Source organism: Piliocolobus tephrosceles, chromosome 2 (assembly GCF_002776525.5).
Source record: "Piliocolobus tephrosceles isolate RC106 chromosome 2, ASM277652v3, whole genome shotgun sequence".
In the NCBI taxonomy this organism is placed as follows: Eukaryota; Metazoa; Chordata; class Mammalia; order Primates; family Cercopithecidae; genus Piliocolobus; species Piliocolobus tephrosceles.
Window position 1 is genome coordinate 51,079,999 of NC_045435.1, and position 27,926 is coordinate 51,107,924.

At 44.1% G+C, this 27,926-nt stretch overlaps 1 protein-coding gene across 1 annotated transcript; it reads left to right on the plus strand.

The window, feature by feature from the left end:
* Nucleotides 1-2,990: 2,990 nt before the first annotated feature.
* On the plus strand, nt 2,991-27,926 carry EMC3 (ER membrane protein complex subunit 3). The gene is made up of 8 exons (XM_023218493.1): nt 2,991-3,605; nt 13,514-13,571; nt 13,918-14,011; nt 17,140-17,244; nt 17,919-18,000; nt 20,948-21,027; nt 21,799-21,881; nt 27,689-27,926. Exons 1-8 carry the CDS (start codon nt 3,451-3,453, stop codon nt 27,815-27,817), a joined length of 786 nt encoding a protein of 261 aa, XP_023074261.1. The 5' UTR covers nt 2,991-3,450; the 3' UTR covers nt 27,818-27,926.

A 27,926-nucleotide genomic window follows, 5' to 3' on the forward strand; every position in this document is an offset into this window, starting at 1 on the left:
TTTTTAGTAGAGACGGGGTTTCACCGTGTTAGCCAGGATGGTCTCGATCTCCTGACCTCGTGATCCGCCCGTCTCGGCCTCCCAAAGTGCTGGGATTACAGGCTTGAGCCACCGCGCCCGGCCAAATACGCTAACTGTTAATCCATGAAATGCAGACTTTAAAAGATTATCAACTAGGTTGCAAGGGGAGCTCTCCAGAGAAATAAGGGAGCTCTTAGACTTAAAATAACTAAATTATGCCCAGAGTGATGGCTCAAGCCTGTAATCCCAGCACTCTGGGAGGCCAAGACGAGGTCAGATCGAGACCATCCTGGCTAACACAGTGAAACCCCATCTCTACTAAAAAATACAAAAAACTAGCCAGGCGAGGTGGCAGGTGCCTGTAGTCTCAGCTACTCGGGAGGCTGAGGCAGGAAAATGGCGTAAACCCGGGAGGTGGAGCTTGCAGTGAGCTGAGATCCGGCCACTGTGGGCGACAGAGCAAGACTCCGTCTCAAAAAGAAAAGAAAACAAAAAACACCTAAATTATATTCAAGATTTCCAATGAAAAGAGTGTGAAAAGATTAACAGTAGAAAACAAGAGAAGAGGAAAAATGGAGAATGGGGTGGAGGGAAGTTTTCTGATCTATATATATTTGAATAACTTGAGATATTCAAATCATATCAATGTATTGTCTACTTAATATATTAAAAGAGGAGAAAAAGGACAAAATTAAGTTACATAAGCATCTAAAAAGCTAAATGGGAGATGATGTAGATATGAACATGATAGATTACCAGGTGCTCAGAGTACACAGGATGAAGATTTAAGAAGAGGAATCAGGCCGGGCCCAGTGGTTTACGCCTGTAATGCCAACACTTTAGAAGGCCAAGGTGGGCAGATCACCTGAGGTTGGGAGTTCGAGACCAGCCTGACCAACACGGAGAAACCCTGTCTCTACTAAAAATACAAAATTAGCCGGGCGCGGTGGCGCATGCCTATAATCCCAGCTACTCAGGAGGCTGAGGCAGGAGAATTGCTTGAACCTGGGAGGCGGAGGTTGTGGTGAGCCGAGATTGCGCCACTGCACTCCAGCTTGGGCAACAAGAGAGAAACTCCGTCTCAAAAAAACAAAAGGAATCAGATGCAGAGGGAATAAATGGGACCAACTGCTGGATGAACCAAGCTAATAAGCATAGTTTTAAAACACAGACATTACCCTACCAAACTCATCACAGCAACAGAGCTGTGTTAAAGCTGTTACAAACCTCAATTCTCTGATTAACCCTACTCTATCCCATATTCCCGCCATTTAGACTTGAGCATACACCACAAACCTCATCCATCAAATGTTCACAGAAAAAGTGACAGTCTTACCTGTAGTATGTCAATCCCCAGAAGCAGTTTGATGAGACTCTTAGAATAACATGCACCCATACTGTAAAAAAGAGACATCTGTCTTCCACTTTGCTTTCCTTGTTTTAATGCTGTTATCATCTTTTCTCAATAAAATTGGTTAAATACATAATTTTAAAGAGGAACTATCCTGTTATACAAAAAATACAGAAATGAGCAGATGGCTCTTAGCAAGGGAGAGGTAGAGATTTTAAATTCTGGGGGACGGGCGCGGTTGCTCATGCCTGTAACCCCAGCACTTTGGGAGGGTGAGGCGGGTGGATCATGAGGTCAGGAGATCAAGACCATCCTGGCTAACACGGTGAAACACAGTCTCTACCAAAAAAAAAAAAAAATAGCCAGGCATAGTGGCGGGCCCCTGTAATCCCAGCTACTAAGGGAGGCTTAGGCAGAAGAATGGCACGAACCTGGGAGGCGGAGCTTGCAGTGAGCCAGGATTGTACTACTGCACTCCAGCCTGGGTGACAGAGCAAGACTCCATCTCAAACAACGAAAAAAAAAGAAATTCTGTCAACACAGGTGAAACACACTCTAGAAAACACTGATTGTTAGGCTCATAACCACAAGCTTAGGAATTTCAAAGTTAGGTTTACTTTGAGGAAAAGAGAGCTTACACTAAAAATGAAATCTGAAACAACTGCGCTCTCCCTCCCCAGCCCCACACAATTAGCGGAACAGACTGACTTTCAGCAAGATTCCATGCCTCCTCTCCACACCTGGCTTCCTCATCCTGCAGATGCTCACAAGACAAAAGGCAGTTCCTGAAACTGTCTTCATCCTCAATATAAGACTCCAGGCCACTAACAAATTCTTCTATTATCTTAATAAGGAGATTTAAAAAATAAAAAAGAATTTTTTAGTTTAATATTTGCTGTTAAAAATCATTTTAGCCCACTCAACTTTATATCAGTGTCCTTAAATTCCAAATTCTAGAGTTATGCTGGCACAAGCAAAAATACCAGGGGAAAAATACATACTTTGAGATAGGAAGGGTGTCTCCTCAGGGTCTGAAAGAGCTTCTTTTGGAAAGCTATTTGGTCTACAGCTACGCAGAAAAAAGAAGAGCTGGTCACCAGTCTCCTACCACAGTTTTCCTTCTCTAAAAACCCAAGTTACTTCCTGATAAAACCAATAAAAATATTTTCAACCCAATTTCAGAGCCACATCTTTTTTTTTTTTTTTTTTGAGGTGACTTGCTCTGTCGCCTAGGCTGGAGTGCAGTGGCGCGATCTCGGCTCACTGGAACCTCCACTTCCCGGGTTCAAGCGATTCTCCTGCCTCAGCCTCCCAAGTAGCTGTTACTACTGGCACCCGCCACCACGCCTGGCTAATTTTTTTTCTATTTTTAGTAGAGATGGGGTTTCACCGTATTATCCAGGATGGTGTCGACATCCTGACCTCGTGATCCGCCTGCCTCAGCCTCCCAAAGTGCTGGGATTATTGGCGTGAGCCACCGCCCCCGGCCCAGACTCAAATCTTCTTTTTTTTTTTTTTTTTTTTTGAGACAGAGTCTTGCTCTGTGGCCCGTGCTGGAGTGCAGTGGCCAGATCTCAGCTCACTGCACGCTCCGCCTCCCGGGTTCACGCCATTCTCCTGCCTCAGCCTCCCGAGTAGCTGGGACTACTAGGCGCCCGCCACCACGCCCGGCTAATTTTTTCCTATTTTTAGTAGAGGCGGGTTTCACCGTGTTAGCCAGGATGGTCTCGATCTCCTGACCTCCTGATCCGCCCGCCTCGGCCTCCCAAACTGCTGGGATTACAAGGGTGAGCCACTGCGAAGGCCCGCCGCGGGTAGTTTTCCACTTTCCCGCCAGGCCCGACGCTTCTCTGACGCCACCGAGGCGCGCCACGTCGTGACGTCAACTTTCGCGCCGGAAGTGTAAGGCCGGGCAGCCCAGCTGAAGGCAGTAAATTGGCCTCTCGGTTGCAGGATAGTTCTGGGATACCGGGGCAAAGGGTCGTGAGAAGGCCCGGAGGGGAAGTCGAAGAGAAGCAACTGCGCCCTGGAGAAGAGAAGCTCGTCCATTCCCGACTGGGAGCCAGCTTTCAGTGAAGATGGCAGGGCCAGAACTGTTGCTGGACTCTAACATCCGCCTCTGGGTGGTTCTACCCATCGTTATCATCACTTTCTTCGTAGGCATGATCCGCCACTACGTGTCCATCCTGCTGCAGAGCGACAAGAAACTCACCCAGGAACAAGTATCTGACAGGTCAGTGCCCTCCCTTCTCCTGCCTACCTCACACCGCCGTGACCTTGGGCAAGAAAGTGCAGGAGTTGTGTCAATTTGCCTAGGTTCACGTCGCGTCCCCACTGGCAGGGTGACCTTACCCGTTATCTCTGTGTTTCACTTTTGTCCTCTGTGAAATGGGGATGGTAACAGTACCTGCTTCATAGACAGGTAGGAATCAAATTAGATGATGTCTGTAAAGCCCTTAGCACAGGATCTAGGACGTATTGAGTTTTGAAAAAAACGGTGCTGTTAATCCTTTACGTTAGTCGTCAACCTTCGGTGGGTTTACCTATGAACTATCCCATCCTACCCTTTCGTTGAGAAGAGTGCCAGGTGCGTTACTGCTTTTAGTCTTTGTAACATCCAGTCAAGTGAGTGTGATAATCTGCATTCTACCAAATTACTGTACCAGGAGTCGGACCTGGCGGGTCTGTAAGCTGAGATGCTAAGTACCAAAGCTCTTTGCAGTCTGTAAAACTGCTGTTAGAGATGTAAAGAATTGTAGTTATCATTTCCCCCCTAGAGTGGAGGCAACTTCCTCACATATTTCATTGCAGTATTTATTTATTTATCTATGTATTTACTTATTTTTGAGACAGAGTTTCGCTCTCGTGGCCCGGGCTGGAGTGCGGTGGCGTTATCTCAGCTCGCTGCAACCTCCACCTCCCAGGTTCAAGCGATTCTCCTGCCTCAGCCTCCTGAGTAGCTGGGATTACAGGCGCACACCACTACACCCGACTAATTTTTGTATTTTGTAGAGACAGGGTTTCACCATCTTGGCCAGGCTGTTCTCGAACTCTTGACCTCAGGTGATCCACCTGCCTTGGCCTCCCAAAGTGCTGGGATTACAGTTGTGAGCCATCACACCCAGCCCCTCATTGCAATATTTATATACAGAGACAGGAATTTGAGATGATTTTAGATGGTTATCTAGACATGTACCCCTTCATATTAAAGTAATAGTTTTCTCCCAGCTACTTGGGATGCTGAGGGCAGGAGGATTGTTGGAGACCAGCCTGGGCAACGTAAGGAGACATTGTGTCTTAGAAAAACAAGCAATTTTTAGTCAGTTCTGATTACGTTCAGAAACCATCTCAGGTAAGTGCTACTATATCTTTAGCACCCCCCTCTCACATTAATTTCTCGTTTTAATAAAGAGAGTAAGCCTCAGGCTAAGAACTTTCCACAGGTAATAGTATCAAGTTAAAATTTAGTAATGTTGTTTTGTTTCTACTGTACTTTTTTTTTTTTTTTTTTTTGAGACGGAGTCTCGCTCTGTCGCCCAGGCTGGAGTGCAGTGGCCGGATCTCAGCTCACTGCAAGCTCCGCCTCCCGGGTTTACGCCGTTCTCCTGCCTCAGCCTCCGGAGTAGCTGGGACTACAGGTGCCCGCCACCTTGCCCGGCTAGTTTTTTTTTGTATTTTTTTAGTAGAAACGGGGTTTCACCATGTTAGCCAGGATGGTCTCGATCTCCTGACCTCGTGATCCTCCCGTCTCGGCCTCCCAAAGTGCTGGGATTACAGGCTTGAGCCACCGTGCCCGGCCTACTGTACTTATTTTAAGTTACTTTCTTTTTTGTGACAATACTGTATTTCCATTTGCTGGTAATTTAAAGATTCCTTTAAAATCATATAGATGGGAAAAAAGTTGATATATAAAAAGTATTAAATATGTAATGATACAAGTGCTAGACAAAAATTCTGACCCATGGCATGAGAATGACTGAAGTTTATTTAGGAATCACTGCTGTAACATTTCCCAATTATGCCAAGAAGAATAGTAACCATTTACTCTATCAGGCACTATGCGAAGCACTTGTATTCATTAACTTATTTAAAACTCAAAACAACTCTATGAGGTACTTATTGTTGTCTCATTTTATAGAAACTGAAGCTTTAACAAGTTCCACCATCACACATGGTGACATTCAGGACCTCACACCAAGTCTTCTGGTCTTGGGCTTTTTCCACTATACCACAGCGATCACTATCTTTCTGTAGCATTAGTTTTAGAACTGACCAGAGCCAGCACCCCACCTTGGAGTGAACCTTAAGAAGTCAACTTACTGGCTGGGTGTTGTGGTGGCTCACCCCTGTAATCCCAGCACTTTGGGAGGCGGAGGTGGGTGGATCATAGGTTCAGGAGATTGAGAACATCCTGGCTAGGATGTTTCTACTGAAAATACAAAAAATTAGCTGGGCATGGTATGCTGGGCACCTGTCGTCCCAGCTACTCAGGAGACTGAGGCAGTAGAATTCCTTGAACCCAGGAGGCAAGAGCTTGCAGTGAACTGAGATCATGCCACTGCACTCCAGCCTGGATGACAGAGTAAGACTCTGTCTCAAAAAAAAAAAAACAAAGTCAACTTACAGCTTGCGTGTGGTGGCTCACGCCTGTAATCCCAACACTTTGAGAGGCCAAGGCAGGCAGATCACAAGGTCAAGAGATCAAGACCATCCTGGCCAACATGGTGAAACCCTGTCTTAACTAAAAATACAAAAATTAGCTGGGCGTGCTGGCACGTGCCTGTAGTCCCAGCTACTCGGGAGGCTGAGGGAGGAGAATCACTCGAACCCAGGAGGCGGAGGTTGCAGTGAGCCGTGATCACGCCACTACAATCCGGCCTGGCGACAGAGGAGGACTCCATCTCAAAAAAAAAAGAAAAAAAAGTCTGTTTATCACAGAAAGAAAGGCTGTAGAAAAATGCAAAGTGGGCTGGGTGCAGTGGCTCACGTCTGTAATCCCAGCACTTTGGGAGGCCGAGGCAGGTGGATCACAAGGTCAGGAGATCGAGACGATCCTGGCTAACACGGTGAAGCCCAGACTCTACTAAAAAATTAGCCGGGCGTGGTGGCAGTTGCCTGTAATCCCAGCTACTTGGGAGGCTGAGGCAGGAGAATGGCGTGAACCCGGGAGGCGGCCCTTGCAGTGAGCCGAGATGGCGCCACTGGGCGACACAGCAAGACTCTGTCTCAAAAAAAAAAAAAAAAAAAAAAAAAAAATACAAAGTAGAGAAAACTCAGACATTTAGCATTTTTTGGCACATAAATTTTTCTTATTTTAGCCTTAAATTAGCGCTAAGGCAGATACTCCTAAATACATTTTTACAATTGAAGAAAAGGGATCCTGGAAAAGTTAAGTAGTCTTCCCAAAGTAACCAAAGTAGGGAAATATTGTGCCTGTACTTGAACTCAGATCAGTCTCACTCCCAGTTTAAACCCTCTTGAACCGTGATTCCTGCTGTTGTAGATTCTCTACCACAATTTTCTGCCCATGGTTCACTATTAGAGCAATGGTTCTGAATTATATCAGATCCAAAGCTCTCTTTTGTAACCCCAAAATGAAATTCACAGTTAGTGTAGTCTGTTTACAATAACTTTTTTTTTTTTTTGGAGACCAGTCTCACTCTGTTGCCCAGGCTGGAATGCAGTGGCGCAATCTTGGCTCACTGAAACCTCTGCCTCCCCAGCTGAAGTGATTCTTCTGCCTCAGCCTCTTGAGTGTCTGCGATTACAGGCATGCGCCATCGTGCCCGGCTAATTTTTGTATTTTAGTAGAGACGAAGTGTGAGCCATCACACCCAGCCAAGAACATTTCCGTAACAAGGAATGTAACAGCTGGGCACAGTGGCACATGCTTGTAATCCCAGCACTTTGGGAGGCTGAGGCGGGCAGATCTTTTAAGGTCAGGGGTTCGAGACCAGCCTGGCCAACATGGTGAAACCCCATCTCTACTAAAAATACAAAAATTAGCCGGGTGTGGTGGCGTGTGCCTGTAATCCCAACTACTCGGGAGGCTGAGGCAGGAGAATCACATGAACCTAAGGACTGGAGATTACAGAGAGCCGAGATCTTGGCACTGCACTCCAGCCTGGGTGACAGGAAGACTCCGTCTCAAAAAAATAAAAAATAAAAAAATCCACAGATTACCACACGTACCCCTAGAGGGCAGTACCACCCCCATGAGGAACCAACCACCGCTCTAGAGAAAACTCAATGTCTCTGCTCATAATTGCTGCATCCCTTAAATGAGGTAGCTGGATTATACCGGCTCTTACATGGAGTGGCTCAGCCTCATCAAGTCATCATTTGACTTCGGTAAAGTGCTGTACACTCTGAACCAGCCTAAGTCCAAGAAAAAGGTGTGTTTTAGTTGTAAAACTTTTTTTTTTAAGAGACAAGTCTTGCTGTGTCCCCCAGGCTGGAGAGCACTGGCACAGTCAAGGCTTACTGCAACCTCAACATCTCAGGCTCAAGTGATCCTCCCACCTCAGCCTCTCGAGTAGCTGGGACTATAAGCGTGTCCCACCACGCTCAGCTAATCTTTAAATTTTTTGCAAAGATGGGGTCTCCTCTGTTGCCCAAGCTGGTCTCAAACTCCTGGTCCAAGTGATCCTTCCATCTCGGCCTTCCAAAATGCTGGAATTATAGGCATGCACCACTGTGCCCAGCGGTATAAAACATTTTTCTAAATATGCTATAAATGTCCATTAGCAGCCAGGCACGGTGGCTTACGCCTGTAATTCCAGCACTTTAGGAGGCAGAGGCAGGCAGATCACGAGGGCAAGAGATTGAGACCATCCTGGCTAATACAGTGAAACCTGTCTCTACTAGAAATACAAAAAATTACCCAGGCATGGTGGGATGTGCCTGTAATCCCAGCTACTCGGGAGGCTGAGGCAGGAGAATCGCTTGAACTGGGAGGCATATGTTGCAGTGAGCCGAGATTGTGCCACTGCACTCCAGCCTAGGCAACATAGCAAGACTATGTCTCAAAAAAAGAACATTTCCATTCGCACCAGGCATGGTGGCTCAAGCCTGTAATCTCAGCACTTTGGGAGACTGAGACAGGTGGATCACATGAGGTCAGGAGTTCGAGACAAGGCTGGCCAGCATGGCGAAATCCCATCTCTCCTAAAAATACAAAAATTAGCTGAGCATGGTGATGCACGCCTGTAGTCTCAGCTCTCTGCCGGCTGAGGCAGGAGAATCGCTTGAACCAAGAAGGCAGAGGTTTCAGTGAGCCGAGATCACGCCACTACTCCAGCCTGGGTGGCAGAGCGAGACGAGACAATGTCTCAAAAAAAAAAAAAAAATTTTTTTTAACAGGTTTTAAGCGAAAGCTGTAAAATACATGAATAAAATATATTAGACTAGGTTTGGGGATAGAGTATGTGTAAAAAATGGTTCTCAGACTTGACAAATATTCTACTGACTTTTTGGAAAGGAAGAAACACTGATTCTTCAGAATGTGGAACTCTGGTTTGAGAAGTACTGATTTTAAAGTTTTATTCTAAGAAAATACCTTTCAGGCCTGGTGTAATGGCTTGTATCTGTAATCCCAGCACTTTGGGAGGCTGAGATGAGAGGATCCCTTGAGCCTAGGAATTTGAGACCAACCTGGCAACATAGTAAGACCCTGTTTCTGCAAAAAACAAAATAAATAGAAGATGTTCTTCAGTTGCAAATTACAAAGCTTTATCTTTATAACAGTACAGAGACTTATTTTTAGATCTTCATGAAAATAAAAATACAAAATTAAAAATTTCTTGTAGAATTTTCTAACTTCAGAGAACATAGCTATGGATCTCAGCTTAAGAAAGCAAGTGTTTAGAAAATACAGGATAATTTACGATTGCTTATTTAGGTCTTGAAATACATCAGGGTGACGATACTCAACTTCATTTCTATAAAATTGTTCAGCAGTGTAAATGTAGGAGATCTAGATGAATTCCTTTTGATTACACTGCCTGGGAAAGTCTTGAGTTATCGTAGACTGAACAAGTGTTTTCTTGTTTATTTTTCTGGAGACAGGGTCTTGCTTTGTCACCCAGGGTGGACCAAAGAGGTCGAGGCTGCAGTGATTGAGGCTGCAATCACAGTGGTGCGATCATGGCTCACTTCAGCCTCAATCTCCTGGGGTCAAGTGATCCTCCCACCTCAGCCTCCCGAGTAGCTGGGACTACAGGCACACACCACTGCACCTGGCTAATGTTTAAATTTTTTTGTGGAGATAGTGGTCTCATTATGCTGCCTAGGCTGGTCTCGAACTCCAGGGCTCAAGCGATCCTCCCGCCTCAGCTTCCCGAAGTATTGAGATTACAGGCGAGAGTCACCACGCCTGGCTGTGAACAAGGTTTTTGATGGCCTACCATGTGCCTTGTACTCTGCCGCATGCTATTGGGTACAGTGTAAGACAAGGTCACAACCCTGCTCTCAGAGTTTCTGTTCAAGTGATAAAATATGCAAAGGGAAAGATAATAGACATTGTTAATCTAGTGCCTAGGATGTGCCAGGTAGAGTCATATAAGATCATATATATGGACCGGGCGTGGCGGCTCAAGCCTGTAATCCCAGCACTTTGGGAGGCCGAGATGGGCGGATCACGAGGCCAGGAGATCGAGACCATCCTGGCTAACATGGTGAAACCCCGTCTCTACTAAAAAATACAAAAAAAACTAGCCGGGCGAGGTGGCGGGTGCCTGTAGTCCCAGCTAATCGGGAAGCTGAGGCAGGAGAATGGCGTGAACCCCGGAGGCGGAGCTTGCAGTGAGCTGAGATCCGGCCACTGCACTCCAGCCTGGGTGACAGAGCGAGATTCCATCTCAAAAAAAAAAAAAAAATCATAAATATGAAGAACTCAGCCTAAAATTCTCCACTTGGCTGGGTGTGGTGGCTCACACCTGTAATCCCAGCACTTTGGGAGGCTGAGGCAGATGGATTACTGGAGTCCAGGAGTTAGAGACCAGCCTGGGCAACATAGTGAGACCCCATCTCTACAAAAAAAAAAAACACACAAAAGTTTGCCAGGTGTCATGGTGTGTGCCTGTAGCCCTAGCTACCCAGGAAGCTAAGATGGGAGGATCACTTGAGCCCCGGAGGTCAAGGTTGTCATGAGCCAAGATTGTACCATTGCACTCTAGCCTGGACAACAAAGTAAGACCCTGTCTCAAAAAAAAAAATCCTTCATTAGTTTCCTTTTGCTCTTAAGACAATGATCAAAATACAGTGGGACCTGGCTGGGCACGGTTTTTCATGCCTGTAATCCTAGCATTTTGAGAGGCCGAGGCAGGCAGAACATCTGATGTCAGGAATTCGAGACCAGCCTGGCCAACATGGTGAAACCCCATCTCTACTAAAAATACATGAATTAGGTGGGTGTGGTGGTGCGTGCCTGTAACCCCAGCTACTCGGGAGGACAAGGCAGGAGAATCACTTGAACCCAGGAGGCAGAGGATGCAGTGAGCTGAGATCACACCACTGCACTGCAGCCTGAGTGACAGAACAAGACCCTGTCTCAAAAAAAAAAAAAAAAATACAGTGGGACCAGATGATTTTGTATAGTCTGGCTCTTGCACACCTCTGAAGTCTTGTTTTCACCGCATTTTCTGTAGTTTTCCTTCTCCCAGCCATATGGCCTTTGCTCAGGTCCTCAGAGGCAGAGTGTTTACTTCTATGAGGCTTTTGCCCATTTTGTTTACACCAGCACTTTGCCAAGGTAATCCTCACTCATCCCGAAGAGTCCAGCTTAATCCTACATCCTCAGCAAACCCATCTCTCAGATCTTGACTTCCCAGACTCCATCACCTCCCGCTTATGCACTCCTCCAATACCATCCATCTCTCTTCCTAGGACACGATAATTGAATTTCACATTTATTCCTCTGGTTATTCGGTTAATGTTTTTCTCCCTCACTAGACTTTGACCGTCATAAGATACGTGTATTTCGATCACTGTTCTTCAGGTCACCTGGCACTTAGAAGTTCAAGAAATATTTGTTCAATGAAAGAATAAATCTACCCTTGTACAGAATATGAATAGAGACTTAGGGAATTTAAGTGACTTGCCCAAGATCCCATGGCTAATAAGTGGCAGAGATGGGATTGAACCCATGTGTTCAACTCCAGAGCTTAAGTTTTTACCAATTACTCTAGATCCAGTGCTGCTTAGACTGTCAATGGTGAAGGACCAGTTTTGGGGTTTTTTGTTTTTTAAATTTCTAATCTCTCATAGGCTAATACTTTTGTAAAATATTTTGATCATGTATTTGGATGTTGTGACAATGTCAAATTATTATAAAAGTCTCTAAATCCTTACTCTCAATGTCTGTGCTTATCACAGACCAGCATTGGAACACTGACCACACTTTGAGTATCTTTAGCACCCAGGGAGCAGAATGTATTACATGTTGCCTCGGTAGCCCTGTAGATAAAGTAGAGAACTGTATCGCATAATGAGCTCAGGAGGAAAGTGGAGAGAATTCCATGAGGGCCCCAAGCATTGGGGAAAGCTTTGTAGAGGTGCTGAGGTTTGAAAAAGGTGTTAGGGCATGATGGAGTAGAACTTGGAAAGGAAAGGGCACTGGAACATTCCCAGCATGTGGAGAAGCTAGAATATGTGTAGTGTGAAAAGGGAGACCCCAGTGGTACTGACTGCTTAGAACAAGTGGTTTGTATTGAGTAGAGAGAGAAAGCCAAACAAAGTTTTTTTGTTTGTTTGTGTTTTGAGATGGAGTCCCACCCTAGGCTGGAGTACAATGGCATCGACTACGCTCACTGCAACCCCCCATCTTCCAGGTTCAAGTGATTCTCCTGCCTCAGCCTCCCGAGTAGCTGGGATTACAGGCACAGACCAGCACACCTGGCTAATTTTTGTATTTTTAGTAGAGACAGGGTTTCACCATGTTGGCAAGGCTGCTCTCAAACACCTGACCTCGTGATCCGCCTGTCTCGGCCTCCCAAAGTGCTGGGATTATAGATGTGAGCCACCGTGCCCAGCCCCTACCAAGCAGAGGTTTCATTATGTTCATTTCTGTCCATAATTTGTTTTCACGTTTCAAGAAGATTTCCATTACTTTAAGGGCTTTTTCCTCTCTTCCTCCTTTAATGAACTTTTGAGTACCTAGAAAAAATTAATATTTTGATCTCTGTTTTATTTGTCATTTGCGTCTTAGCAACAGTCATTTGTTGCATAACACGATACTCTTTTTTTTTTTTTTGGAAGCAGGGTCTTAACTGTTGCCCAGGCTGGAGAGCAGTGGCACCATCTCATCTCAGCTCATTGCAACCTCTGCCTCTCGGGCTCAGGTGAGCCTTCTACCTCAGCCTCCTGAGTAGCTGGGACTATGGGCACATGCCACCAGCCTGGCTAATTTCTGTATTTCTTTTTTTTTTTTTTTTTTTTTTTGTTAGAGACAGGGTCTTGCTGTGTTGCCCAGGCTGGTCTCACACTCCTGGGCATAAGTGATCCACTTGCCTTTGCCTTCCAAAGTGCTGGGATTAGAGGCGTGAGCCACCACACCCGGCCTAGCACAATATTTGATGATGAACTACGGCTCTAATAGTTAATTTAAGTTCCCCTAGTAATTTCAGTTATTTATTCAATAAATGTTTACTGAGAGCTTTCTAACAGTCTGACTCCCAGGTAGAATTTCTATTTGTCCATCAGATAGCAACCCTCTCAAGGCCTGTTCTCATTTCTCTGTAGGTAATAAGAAATTCCTTCTTTTATCCTCACTCTTCTCCCTTTGTCCTGACCCCAGATCTCCTGAGCAGTGTCCCGCTATTCTTTTCACTCAGAGAAGGCGTCTTCCTAGCTTATTATCAAATAAGCAAAAGCTGGATGTAATGTCCCAAATGTACCTTCCTCTGAAATATTTATTTGTTCAGAAACATAGTCACTTCTGAAAAATACTTTTCTGAAAACCTAATTGTTAGGTTAAATATGTTTATGGTGGTTTCAAAGATACTTGTATTTTGGAAAGTTTCCACACAGAGCTGTTGCCAAATAGGCCCTCTCTTGTGTTTAAATAGTTCTTCTACTTGACTCTCCGATTTTCTTCTAGTGTTTCACTTTTAAAAATCTCATTGTGTTGGTTGTATTTTTCAGTCAAGTCCTAATTCGAAGCAGAGTCCTCAGGGAAAATGGAAAATACATTCCCAAACAGGTACTCATTTATCTTTTATGAAAAAGCTCCACGATTCACTGTTGGGCAGTAGATATCTGAATGTTTTATAAGGGGACTTTGGGGAAAGCTGAAGGTTGGCAACTTAGTAATTAAGCTGTGGCCTGGTGGTGTTTGCTGTCATGGTGACCTCACCTTTCTTAGGAAGTTGTTTTTAAATGTGACTCAACTAAAGTGTCTAAAGTGTCAGGTCGCCTGCCAAGTAGGCTGAGAGCTCTAAGCAGAACAGCATATCCTAAAGGTCTTCTGACTAAGTCCCTGGGGAGTAATTTGACAATCTGCTGTGTCATAGTTCTTAGACTTAAAATGCTTTTTTTTTTCTTACTAGTCTTTCTTGACACGAAAATATTACTTCAACAACCCAGAGGATGGATTTTTCAAAAAAACTAAACGGAAGGTAGTGCCACCTTCTCCTATGACTGGTATGTTTATTCGTTTCACTCATCTTTAAGGAAGATTTTTAACATAGGTCACTGAGTGGGGTGGGGTGGGTGGGGGAGAGGGCAGGGAGGGTGTCATTTTGTTTAAACGTTAAATTGCAGAAGATAGTAATCTTAGACCTTGGAAATCATCTAGTACAGGGATCTATGGAAGTGGAATTCTCTTTTTCAGTTAGATTTTCTGAGAACCCTAATGTATAAAGTGGATTAAAAAAAAATAGTTGTCAGCTGATGGAGTGGGGAGGCCACAGCTGTTGTCCCTGGGTCTCTCCTTATTGCTGTTCTCAGGACCCAGGGTTCTAGGGAGCACAGTTGGAAAAGCATTCCAGCCTGGCTCTCACCCAGTGCCTGGATCCCCTTTCGGCAGATGGCTGCCCAGCTTCTGCCTAAATGAGGAAGAGTGTGCTACTTCCGAGACGTGCCATTTTGTTGTTAGATGTGATTGTTTGGTCTACCCTACAGTTTTGGCTCTAACATTTTCTACTTCCACTGATCCCAGTCATGTGAAAAATACAGCATGTTAAAAGTAAAACAGGCCAAGTATGGTGGCTCATGCCTGTAATTCTTGCATTTTGGGAGGCCGAGGCAGGTGGATTGCCTGAGGTCAGGAGTTCGAGACCAGCCTGGTTTACATGTTGAAACCCGGTCTGTACTAAAAATACAAAAGTTAGCCTGGCATGGTGGCAGGTGCCTATAGTCCCAGCTACTTCGCAGGCTGAGTCAGGAGAATTGCTTGAACCCGGGAGGTGGAGGTTGCAGTGAGCCGAAGTCCCATCACTGCACTCCAGCCTGGGTGATAGAGCAAGACTCTGTCTCCAAAAAATAAAAATAAAAAAAAAAGGAAAACAAAGTAATTTGTTGTTTTGTGTTGACTCTCCTCTCATTTTAGTACTATTCACTTCTTTAGGTGAAATAGCCAGCTATTTTAAACCCATAGGGAAGGTATTATAATTAATTTTTTTTTAAGAGTGACTAAGGTTGTATGGAGTTCATTTTTTAACAAGTTTTTTTTTTTTTTTGAGACAGAGTCTTGCTCTGTCGCCCAGGCTGGAGTGCAGTGGCCGGATCTCAGCTCACTTGCAAGCTCCGCCTCCCGGGTTTACGCCATTCTCCTGCCTCAGCCTCCCGAGTAGCTGGGACTACAGGCGCCCGCCACCTCGCCCAGCTAGTTTTTTGTATTTTTTAGTAGAGACGGGGTTTCACCGTGTTAGCCAGGATGGTCTCGATCTCCTGACTTCCTGATCCGCCCGTCTCGGCCTCCCAAAGTGCTGGGATTACAGGCTTGAGCCACCGCGCCCGGCCCATTTTTTAACAAGTTTTAAAGAAAATTTACAAGAAACAAAAGACCATTAAATATATGAGAAGTTACTTGACCTCACTAATAATCCATGGAATACCAATTAAAACAAGATATCTTTTTTTTGTTTTTGAGATGGGAGTCTCATTCTCTCACCCAGGCTGGAGTGCAGTGGTGGTGATCTTGGCTCAATGCAGGCTCTGCTTCCTGGGTTCACGCCATTCTCCTGCCTCAGCCTCTCGAGTAGTGGGGAATACAGGTGCCCACCACCACACTTGGCTAATTTTTTGTATTTTAAATAGGAAACCCCATCTAGGAAGGGGGTTCTATTAGAACTTCCTAGAAATTCTAGGAAGTTCTCTTACAGAAACATATCAACATGCAGATGTATGTGCAAGATAATTGTCGGCAGCATCATTTATCATTTATTGGCAAAAACAATGGAAACAATCCATAGGTCTACTCAAAAGTGATTGGTGTGACCACACTGTGGAATCCTATGCAGACATTAAAAATATTGAGACTGGGTACGGTGACTGACACCTGTAATCCCAGCACTTTGGGAGGCCAGGGCAGGCAGATCACTTGAGGTCAGTTAGGAGTTCAAGACCAGCCTGGTCTGGTGAAACCCCATCTCTACTAAAAATACAGAATTAACTGGGCATGGTGGTGTGTGCCTGTAATCCCAGCTAGTTAGGAGACTGAGGCAAGAGATTCACTTGAACCTGGGAGGCGGAGGTTGCAGTGAGCTGAGATCATGCCACTGCACTCCAGCCTGGGCGATAGAGTGAGACTATGTCTCAAAAAACAAAACAAAACAAACAAACAAAAATGCCCAGCGCAGTGGCTCATGCCTGTAATCCCAGCACTTTGGGAGGCCAAAGTGGGCAGATCACGAAGTCAGGAGATCGACACCATCCTGGCTAACATGGTGAAACTCCATCTCTACTAAAAATACAAAAAATTAGCTGGGCGTGGTGGTGGGCGCCTGTAGTCCCAGCTACTTGGGAGGCTGAGGCAGGAGAATGGCATGAACCTGCGAGGCGGAGCTTGCAGTGAGCTGAGATGGTGCCACTGCACCCCAGCCTGGGCAACAGAGCAAGACTCCGTCTCAAAAAAAAAAAAAGGAAATATTGAGAGGGAGCTATTCAGTGTGGAAATACAATCCACAATATATTACTAATAATAAGCATAGTACCATAGTATCTCCATTTTGTGTGTGTGTGTATGTGTGTGTGTATATATACACACACAAATACATAAAATTTGTAATGTGTGTATGTAGAGAGAAAGATGGAAGGATATACAACAAATAGTTAAGTGTTTAGAGAATGGGCTTAAAAGAACTGTCTACATCATACATTTTTATGTCATTTGATTTTTTTTTTACAATAAACTTATTTTAATTATCAAGTACGTTAAAAATTTACAGAAAATTGGGGCCAGGTGCAGTGGCTCACACCTGTAATCCCAGCACTTTTGGGAGGCCGAGGTGGGTGGATCATGAGGTCAGGAGATTGAGAACATCCTGGCTAACATGGTGAAATTCCGTCTCTACTAAAAATACAAAAAATTAGCCGGGCGTGGTGGCAGGTGCCTATAGTCCCATCTACTCAGGAGGCTGAGGCAGGAGAATGGCGTGAACCCAGGAGGTGGAGCTCGCAGTGAGCTGAGATCATGCCACTGCACTCCAGCCTGGGCCCCAGAGCGAGACTCTGTCTAAAAAAAAAAAAAAAATTTACAGAAAATCAGGAGGAAGTCCCTGGCAACAGAGATAAAACTTAGTGGTTTCTTGTTTGTGCTTTTGTCTTAGATCCTACTATGCTGACAGACATGATGAAAGGGAATGTAACAAATGTTCTCCCTATGATTCTTATTGGTGGATGGATCAACATGACATTCTCAGGCTTTGTCACAAGTAAGCTACAGACCCAGCCGACTTCATGTTACCCAGAGAAATTCAAGTGCCACTGAGACACTAATATCATAGGTCGTATGTTTTCTTGTGTAAACTGATAATAGTCTTTGAACAAAAAATTTACTATGTGATGACTTTTATGGCTTTTGCCCAAAAATGTTCCTAAGTTCATGATGTGGATGCTTTTTAGCCAGATTAGATTCAAGCAAGTGACTTGCTAGCTTGCTTCCAAAACTAATATGGTATTCTAGTTGAGCAGGATAAAGGGAAGCATATTTCTATTTTGACTTCATTTGCTAGGTGTTAGGGTGGGTTTTCTATTTGTTTATAAGTTGATTTGATTTTGATCAATTTGGTTTCTTAGTAACATAGTTCTATGCTTCTATATTCCACTTAGAGTTTAACAGATTGGTGCAAGTTTTTTCCAGATTTCAGGTCACAGCTCAGTTTGAGTCCCTGCTTCCTCAGTAAGCTAGAAGCAAGTATTATTGAGGGAAACTAGAGCAGAGTGGCATTTTGACTGTCTTTTCTTCAGAAATTGCCACAGATTTCCTTGTGGAAGTCATTTTCCAAAAGCTATGCGGCACAGAGTTCCCACCTCCTCTGGAAAAGATTCACACTTATTCTAAAAATAAAACAGCTCAGAGTGGTTGTGAACTTTTTCTTCTCTGCAGCCAAGGTCCCATTTCCACTGACCCTCCGTTTTAAGCCTATGTTACAGCAAGGAATCGAGCTACTCACATTAGATGCATCCTGGTAAGAACTTTCTTTTGTTTAGTAAAAATACAAACCACACTTTGGGAGGCCAGGGTGGGAGGATCACTTGAGCCCAGGAGTTTGAGACCAGCCTGGGCAACAGAGTAAGACCCTGTCTCAAAAAAACGAAAACAGGTGGGGTGCAGTGGCTCATGCCTGTAATCCCAGCACTTTGGGAAACCGAGGCGGGCAGATCACGAAGTCAGGAGATCGAGACCATCCTGGCTAACACGGTGAAACCCCATCTCTACTAAAAATACAAAAAATTAGCCGGGCATGATGGTGGGCACCTGTAGTCCCAGCTACTCAGGAGGCTGAGGCAGGAGAATGGCATGAATCCGGGAGGCGGAGTTTGCAGTGGGCGGAGCTTGCAGTGAGGGGAGATCGGCCACTGCACTCCAGCCTGGGCAACAGAGTGAGACTCTGTCTGGAAAAAAAAAAAAAAAACGTAAACAAAAATCACACAAACCAAAATCTAAAACCAGTGCCCTTAAAGATGAGGATTTCTGGCTGAGTGCGGTGGCTCACACCTATAATCCCAACACTTTGGGAGGCCAAGTTGGGCGGATCACAAGGTCAGATCAAGACCATCCTGGCTAACATGGTGAAATCCTGTCTCTATGAAAAATACAGAAAGTTAGCTGGGCATGGTGACTGATGCCTGTAGTCCCAGCTACTCAGGAGGCTGAGGCAGGAGAATGGCATGAACCCAGGAGGCGGAGCTTGCAGTGAGCTGAGATCGCACCACTGCACTCCAGCCTGGTCGACAGAATGAGACTCCATCTCAGACAAAAAAAAAAGATGAGGATTTCTAATTTGCATACTTCATTGGAATCGGTTTTTAAAGGTTTTTTTTTTTTCCAAGACTGAGTCTCACTCTGTCACCCAGCCTGGAGTACAGTGTGCGATATCACTGCAACCTCCGCCTCCTGGGTTCAAGCGATTCTCCTGCCTCAGCCTCCCGAGTACCTGGGATTACAGGCGTGCACCACCACATCCGGGTAATTTTTGTATTTTTCATGGGAAAAGGGTTTCACCACGTTGGCCAGGCCGGTCTCAAACTACTGACCTCAAGTGATCCACCTGCCTCGGCCTCCCATAGTGCTGGGATTACAGGTGTGAGCCACCATGCCCGGCCAAAAGTTTTTTTTTTATTCTTCATTGAAACTCCACTCAAAATGCCATGGATGGTTTATGGCAACTTTTACATAAGTCTAGCAAAAGGAAAGAATGTGTCATCTCTTTTCTGTCACAATTGGGGGCTTAAAAATGCAGGGGTGGATGTATCAACCCCCAGAAAGTTAAAAGTTTAAGCCAGGAGTTCTGGCCATGCAATCATTTTTAGTAATACCTGGAGCTTATGAGAGTGGAAGTTTGTATTATTTTTTTTTCCCAAAGTGCATTACTATTAATGATAATAGTTTTCATTAGTTCTAGTCACTGTGCTTAGCATTTTCCATATTTTACCCTCATAGCAACCTATGAAACCTATGTAGGAATTGACATTTGACGACAGTCTGTCCAAATCCAGCACCCGTGTGTTATTTACCACTCTTTATAATTTTTAAAAAGAGATTTCTCCTTCTGAATACCACTATTTTTTTTTTAATGACAGAATAAGACAACTTAAAATCTGTAGGAAATACTGCTACAGTATCTGGAACCTAGTAATGCTGCTTCACATGGCCTCTCCAGACTCTTTTGCCTGTGGCTTCCCGAAGACTGGCATAAAACAGAGAAAAAGAGTAACGGACAAAATGGGGATTACTAGTGGTCATCTTGACTACTTGGTTTGAGCAGAGCCCTCTAGGATGTGTGGGAGGAGCAGGACAGGCCAGAGGCTGGGAAGTCTGGGCCATGCACAATTGTGCTAGAGAAGAAAAGCTGTGCGTTATATGAGTAGCATGAGTCTATTCAACTTTTACCTTCCGGTCTCCTTAGGCTAAACAAAAACTTCATGGGTTGGAGAAAAGCTTATTCATCTTTTCTCAGCATCCAGAGAGGCATGTGACTAAAATGATATCATGGACAGAAGGGAGACTGGAACCCAAGTGTACAATTACCACTGTGGTGAGATCAGCAACATTGTATTCAGACAGGCCATTTACTTACCTTCAGCCTATGGAGTAACCAGAGTAGACTCTTGCCCTTATGTGACCCACTTGTTGGAATGACTGTGGATCTTTCCGTTTATCATTTTCCATACTCACTTTTGGTTTTAGCTTTTATTATATGCAAGCCTATTTATTTTATGGAGATTGAGTAGGAAACATAAGCTAAAGGAAGCCTCAGTGATATAGTTCAAAACTTGGAATGGCTCTCCCACTAGCTATAGTCCTCGGTACTATATTTTCTGAAATCCACCTCTCATCCCTTCTTGTAAGTACGGAACACACCCAGTGGCTCACGCCTGTAATCCTAGCACTTTGGGAAGCTGAGGTGGGCAGATCACTTGAGGTCAGGAGTTCGACATCAGCTTGGCCAACATGGTGAGACCCCGTCTCTACTAAAAATAGAAAAATTAGCCAGGCATGGTGGTGTGTGCCTGTAGTCCAAGCTACTCAGGAGGTTGAGGCAGGAGAATCTCTTGAACCCCAGTGGCAGAGGTTGCAGTGAGCCGAGATTGCGCCACTGCACTCCAGCCTGGGTGACAGAGCGAGACTCCATCTCAAAAAAAAAAGGTATGGAACACACCAACACTTGTGATTTCCTCTCAGGAATGGAATTCAGAATGGGAGTCGTCTTTGGAGTTTTTAAAATATAGTTCTGTATTGTTGAGACTGCTTTAACATCTTGTATTTCTTCTGTGGTTGCGCTTTGGATGAATATAGCCCATCCAAGGTGACTTCTTTACAACCACTAAACAACTTTGGGTGGTAGGGAAGTGGGAACTGCATTACTCTCTGATATAATAACTAACCACACCATTTTCCTTTTACTTTGCCAGGGTGAGTTCTGCGTCCTGGTACTTCCTCAATGTGTTTGGGCTTCGGAGCATTTACTCTCTGATTCTGGGCCAAGATAATGGTAAGAAGCATGTCAGGTTTACTAACCAAATACTTCCATAGATGAATCATCCATGTTAGAGCCAGAAAAGTCTTGTAGGTTATGCTGTTTGTTACCATAGTCAAATAAAATGTTTCCTTCCTTCAGTTTCTGAGGTATTCTGAAAGACTCTTAAAAATTCCAGGGATCAAACTGAAGATCTCAGTTCTCTCTGGCAATGACTGGGACAGTATTTGATTCCCCAGAATCTGATACCATCATGTGAGGGATCCAGCACTAGCAGTGTAAGCCTGTGAACCTAAAGCTTAAAGAAGGCCTGGTTTGTCAGTCATATCATTGACTAGAGCCCTTGCCAGTACTAATCCTTGCTCTCTTGTTTACTGGCCGGGACCTCAGAAAAGTTACTTAACAAGTTACTTAACTTCAAATTCTCTATTTGTTTATCTGTAAATAAGGACTTTATTAGTTAACCTGCAGGGTTATTAGGAACAGATGAGGTAGAATATGCGAACCACTTAGTGAAGTACTTGGTGTACAGTAGTTGCTCAATAACTGGTGCCTGTTGAAATTTGAAATGAAGTTTAGAGCTTCCTTTAGTGATCTCTTTTTTGCTGTTACTATCCCCATTTTTCAGGAGACACAAAGTGACTTTCCTAGAGTCACACAGCCAGTGGGTGACAGGGCCAGTCATGAGGCTGTAGTCCAGTTCTCTAATCTAAGCACATTCTTCCCCTGGGGTGCTGGGGTGCTTGCTGAGTCCTGGCATTCATGTAAGTGTGTCTTATGCTACAGCCGCTGACCAATCACGAATGATGCAGGAGCAGATGACGGGAGCAGCCATGGCCATGCCCGCAGACACAAACAAAGCTTTCAAGGTACACTCCATTCACCATTCAAAGCCGCAGCAATGCTCTGAAAGGTGTTATCAAGAGCTATTTTAAAAATAGCTTCCTTGCAGGGAGTGTTGTGTGGTTCCATCGTTTTAATTTAAACTTAGCAAAAACATAGTTTACACGTCTCTTTTTCCTGAGACAGAATCATCTATTAAGTAAATTGGAAATTCTTGGTACTTTTACCAGTTTTTAAATGCTCACCAGAATTTAATCCACACTATCAATGATGCTGTAAAATAATCCAATCAGAGGTGCCAGGTAAACATTTAGAATAATTTGAACGTTTTTGAACCCCATAGATATCAGATATAAATTGCATTAAAAAAAATCAATACTGGCTGGGTGCGGTGGCTCACGCCTGTAATCCCAACACTTTGGGAGGCCAAGGCGGGTGGATCACGAGGTCAGGGGTTCAAGACCAGCCTGACCAACATGGTGAAACCCCGTCTCTACTAAAAATACAAAAAAAATTAGCTGGGCGTGGTGGCAGGCGCCTGTAATTCCAGCTACTCAGGAGGCTGAGGCAAGAGAATTGCTTGAAGCCAGGAGGCGGAGGTTGCAGTGAGCTGGGATTGCGCCACTGCACTCCAGCCTGGGCAACAGAGCGAGACTCCGTCTCAAAAAAAAAAAAAAAAAAAATCAATACTAAGAGCGTTTTCACAAAAAGGTTCTAGAATTTGCATAATTTAGCATGATTTTTGTGGAACAAAATCTCACTGTGTTTCATGATAAAAACTAGAAAGAGAAGGGAAGTTCCAGCCAGGGACAGTGGCTCACACCTGTAATCCCAGCACTTTGGGAGGCCGAGGCCGGCGGGTCACCTGAAGTCAGGAGTTTGACACCAGCCTGGACAACATGGTGAAACCCTGTCTCTATTAAAAATACAAAAATGGGCCAGGTGTGGTGACTCACACCTGTAATCCCAGCACTTTGGGAGGCCAAGGCAAGTGGATCAACTGAGTTCAGGAGTTCAAGACCAGCCTGGCCAACATGGTAAAACCCCTTTTCTACTAAATATACAAAAGAAAATTTGCTGGGCGTGGTGGTGGGCGCCTGTAATCCCAGTTACTTGGGAGGCTGAGACAGGAGAATTGCTTGAACTCAGGAGGCAGAGTTTGCAGTGAGCTGAGATTGCACCATTGCACTCCAGCCTGGGTAACAAGAGCAAAACTCCATCTCAAAAAAAGAAACAAAACAAAACAAAAATGAGCTGGGCACGGTGGCATGTGCCTATAATCCCAGCTACCCAGAAGGCTGAGGCAGGAGAATTGCTGGAACCCAGGATGCGGAGGCTGCAGTGAGCTGAGATCGTGCCACTGCATTGCAGCCTGGATGACAGACCAAGATTCTGTCTCAAAAAAAAAAATAGAGAAGTTTCTCAGCCTGATAAAGGGCATCTATGACAGACCCACAGCTAACATCATACTCAATGGTGAAAGACTGAAAGCTTTCCTTTAAGATCAAGAACAAGACAAGGATGTCTGTTCTTGCCACTTCTATTCAGCATTGTCCAGGATGTACTAGCCAGGGCAGTTAGGCAAGAAAAAGAAATAAAAAGTCATTCTGATTAGAAAGGAAGTAAAACTATCTCTGTTTGCAAATGGCATGGTGTTGTATATAGATCATCCTAAATAATCCACAAGAAAACTAACAGAGCTAATAAATAAGTTCAACATACAAAAATCGATTGTGCTTCTATATACTGGTAATGAAGAATTGGAAATTAAAGTAAAACAATTTTATTCATAATAGTATCAAAAGGAATAAAATATTTAGAAGCAAATCTAACAAAAGAAATGGCCTTGGCCGGGCATGGTGGCTAACGCCTGTAATCCCAGCACTTTGGGAGGCTGAGGCGGGCAGATCACGAGGTGGAGAGATCGAGACCATCCTGGCCAACATGGTGAAACCCCATCTCTACTAAAAATATAAAAATTGGCTGGACATGGTGGCGCATGCCTATACTTCCAGCTACTTGGGAGGCTGAGGCAGGAGAATCACTTGAACCCGGGAGGTGGTGGTTGCAGTGAGCCAAGATCACACCACTAGACTCCAGCCTGGTGACAGAGCGAGACTTCATCTCAAAAAGAAAAAAGAAATGGCCTTTTGTTAGATTTAAACTGATATGCTGAAAAATTACAAAACATTGCTGAAAGAAATGAAAGACTTAAATAAATGGAAAGACATCCATGTTCATAGATTGGAAGACTTAATATTATTAAGATGGCAATACTCTCCAAATTTATCCACAGATTGAACACAATCCCTATCAAAATCTTACCTGCCTTTCTTGCAGAAATTGACAAGCTGCTCCTGAAGTTCACATGGAAATTCAAGGGAATGAAAATAGGCAAAAATGTTGACAAAATTGGAGAACTTACATGCTGTGGTTTTAAAACCTATTACAAAGCTGTAGTAATCAAAACTGCACAGAAATAAAAACTGGCATAAGGAGAGATATAGGTCAATGGAATAAAATGGAGAGTTCAGAAATAAACACATCTATTTATCATCAATTGACTTTCAAAGAGGATACCGAGACTATTCAGTGGGGAAAGAATAGTGTCCATTCAATGAATGGTGCTGGGAAAAGGATATCTACATGCAAAAGAATGAAGCTGGGCACCTATTTCACACCATGTACAAAAATTAAGTTTAAATGGTTCAACAGGCATGGGTAGTGCAGAAGAAAAAAAAATTAGGTTCAAGTTAGCTTAGATGTGGTGGTGCATGCCTATAGATGGGGGCACCACTTGAGCTGAGGAGTTTGAGGCTGCAATGAGCTATGATTGTGCCACTGCACACCAACTTGGGTGACAGCGACCCTATCTCAAAAAGAAAAAAGAAATCAAATGGGTCAAAGACCCGAATCTTTAATATTGCATGATCTTACTTATATAAGATATTTGGAATAGGAAAATTCACAGGGACAAGGAAGTAGGTTAGAGGTTACTGAGGATGGGATGAGGGCAGTGGGGAGTAGTTGCTTATTGTGCGTATTTTCTGTTTAAGGGGACATAAAACTTTGGAAACGATAGGAGACATGGGTATACATTGTGAATGTCATTAATGCCACTGAATTTTATATCTAAAATGGTTAAAATGGTGTATGTTATGTTACATATATTTTACCACAATAAAAAAATAAAAATTTGGCTGGGCACAGTGGCTTACACCTGTAATCCCAGCACTTTGGGAGGCCGAGACAGGCAGATCATTTGAGGTCAGGAGCTTGAGACCAGCCTGGCCAACATGATGAAATGCCATCTCTACTAAAACTACAAAAATTAGCTGGGCGTGGTGGCACGCCCCTGTAATCCCAGCCACTCAGGAGGCTGAGGCATGAGAATCGCTTGAACCCGGGAGGCAGAGATTGCAGTGAGCGGAGATCGCACCATTGCAGATGCAGGGGTTGCAATGAGCCAAGATGGCACCATTGCACTCCACCCTGGGCTACAGAGTGAGATCACTCTGTCTCAAAAAATAAACAACTAAAAAACAGTGAGAGGGCTGGGCACGGTGGCTCACACCTGTAATCCCAGCACTTTGGGAGGCCGAGGTGGGCGGATCACAAGGTCAGGAGTTTGAGATCAGCCTGGTCAATATGGTGAAACCCCGTCTCTACTAAAAGTACAAAAATTAGCCCGGCGTGGTGGCGGGTGCCTGTAGTCCCAGCAACTCAGGAGGCTGAGGCAGGAGAATCACTTAAACCCGGGAGGCGGAAGTTCCAGTGAGCCGAGATTGTGCCACTGCACTCCAGCCTGGGCGATAGAGCGAGACTCCATCTCAAGACAACAACAACAAAAAACAGTGAGATACCACTTCGTGCCCACTCAGATGGTTATAATAAAAAAAGATGAACAATAACAAGTGTTGGTGAGAATGTGGAGAAACTGGAACCCTATTGTTGATGATGGTGCAGCCACTTTGGAAAACAGTTTTTCCACCATTCCTCAAACTGTATGACCCAGCAGTTTTACTCTTAAGTAAATACTCAAGAGAACTGAAAACATATGTCCACATAGAAACTTATGTGAGAATGTGTTCAGAGCATGATTCATAATAAAAAGTAGACATAACCCAAATACCCATCATCTAATGAAAGGACAAACAATGGAATATTTTTGAATATAATGTATGTTGTATATACAGTAGAATATATACAATGGAGTGTTATTCAGCTATAAATAAGAGTCGAATACTGAATCATGTTAAACAGGGAAGAACCTTGAAAACATGCTAAGTGAAAGAAAATAACAAAAGGCCACATATGCCCAGAATAAGTGAAAAAAGATACGGAAGATAAAGTAGTAGTTGCCAGAGGTTGTGGGAGGTGAATAATGGGAACTGTGTACTGTTTGGTATGTGGTTTCTTTTTGTTATTAGATAATAACAAAATTATTATTAGATATTATATAGATATTAGTGGTGGTGGTTGCACAATGAATATACTAAAAATCACTAAATTGTACACATTAAAGGGGTAAATTTTATGACATGTAAATTATATCTCAAAAACCACTCATGAGCTAACTTTTGTATTTCACATTAAATAAGCTTACTGTGTCTGTCTATCTATCTATCTATCTAGGGTCTCACTGTGTCACCCAGGCTGGAGTGCAGTGGTATAGTCCTAGCTCACGGCAGCCTTGAGCTCCTGGACTTAAGCATTCCTCCCACCTCAGCCTCAGTACTGGTGCATGAGGAGCCAGTACTACAGGCACACACCACCACACCCAACTAATTTTGTATAGAGATGGGATCTCACTATGTTGCCCAGGCTGGTCTTGAACTCCCATCCTCAAGTGATGGGAGTTCCAAAGTGCTGGGATTACAGGCGTGAGCTACCACACCTCGCAAGCCTTTTTTTTTTTTTTTTTTTTTTTTAATTTATTTTTAAAGACGAGGCCTTACTATCTCTAGGCTCATCTAAAGATAGGTTGTCCAGGGCAGTCTCGAACTCCTGGACTCAAGCTATCCTTAGCCTCAGCCTCCAGAGTAGCTGGGACTGTAGATGTATGCCACTGCACCCACCTCATAAAGCATTTTTTAGACACTCACTAATTTAAGGCAAAGTAGTCAGATTAATAGAATATTTGAGAAATGTAATTTCTTAGAAAATTCTGCAAATTTATTTCTGCTCAACCTATTACTAGTTTACATCTAAATGATTATATGCCAAAACCATTTTTTAGTTCACACCATCAAAGTCTTTATTCCAGTGATTAAAAATTACTGGACTCCCACAAACTGTAATGAAGTGCCATTGTGTATCTGGACATAAGGATAGAGTAAGTGTTCTTAGGCCCACTGAAAATACCCCAGCCATTTATGTCAAAGCATTGTGGACCATGCACCATTTAAACCAGATGACAAGTCCCTTGATTAAAGAGCTCAGAATCAGCACTGATTTGTCTATTGTACATCCCTCAAGAGTACTGCGGGGCACAAAGGTGCTTAGTGAGCGTGAGCTGATAGACAGGTTAAGTGCTGGGGACTTTGCAGTCAGACCAAAATTTAAATCTCAGCTCCATTAGCTCCTAGTGCCGGTGGCCTTGAACAAATTATTTGACCTCTTAGCCTTAGTCTCCTTATCTATAAATTGAGGGGTGGCACGAAGAGGGGGAGGGGAGGATGGGGGTAGCAGCATTTCCCCTGTAGGATTGAATGAGCTTATACATGTGGATAGCGCACTCCAGCTTTTGGCCTAGAGTAAGTGGTCACTGAAGGTTAGCCACAGCTGTCAGTAACAATTCCCTCTTCCTGCCGGGTGTTCTCTTCCATTACAGACAGAGTGGGAAGCTTTGGAGCTGACGGATCACCAGTGGGCACTAGATGATGTCGAAGAAGAGCTCATGGCCAAAGACCTCCACTTCGAAGGCATGTTCAAAAAGGAATTACAGACCTCTATTTTTTGAAGACTGAGCAGGGATTAGCTGTGTCAGGAACTTGGCGTTGCACTTAACCTTGTAACTTTGTTTGGAGCTGGCACCTCTCAGAATAAAAAGGAGGATGCAAGAGCTGGCA

Coding starts and splice junctions, on each gene's coding strand:
- EMC3 (XM_023218493.1), top strand. CDS start 3,451: ATGGCAGGGCCAGAACTGTTGCTGGACTCTAACATCCGCCTCTGGGTG. Junction 3,606..13,513: donor CAGGAACAAGTATCTGACAG/GTCAGTGCCCTC, acceptor TGTATTTTTCAG/TCAAGTCCTAATTCGAAGCA. Junction 17,245..17,918: donor ATTCTCAGGCTTTGTCACAA/GTAAGCTACAGA, acceptor TCTTCTCTGCAG/CCAAGGTCCCATTTCCACTG.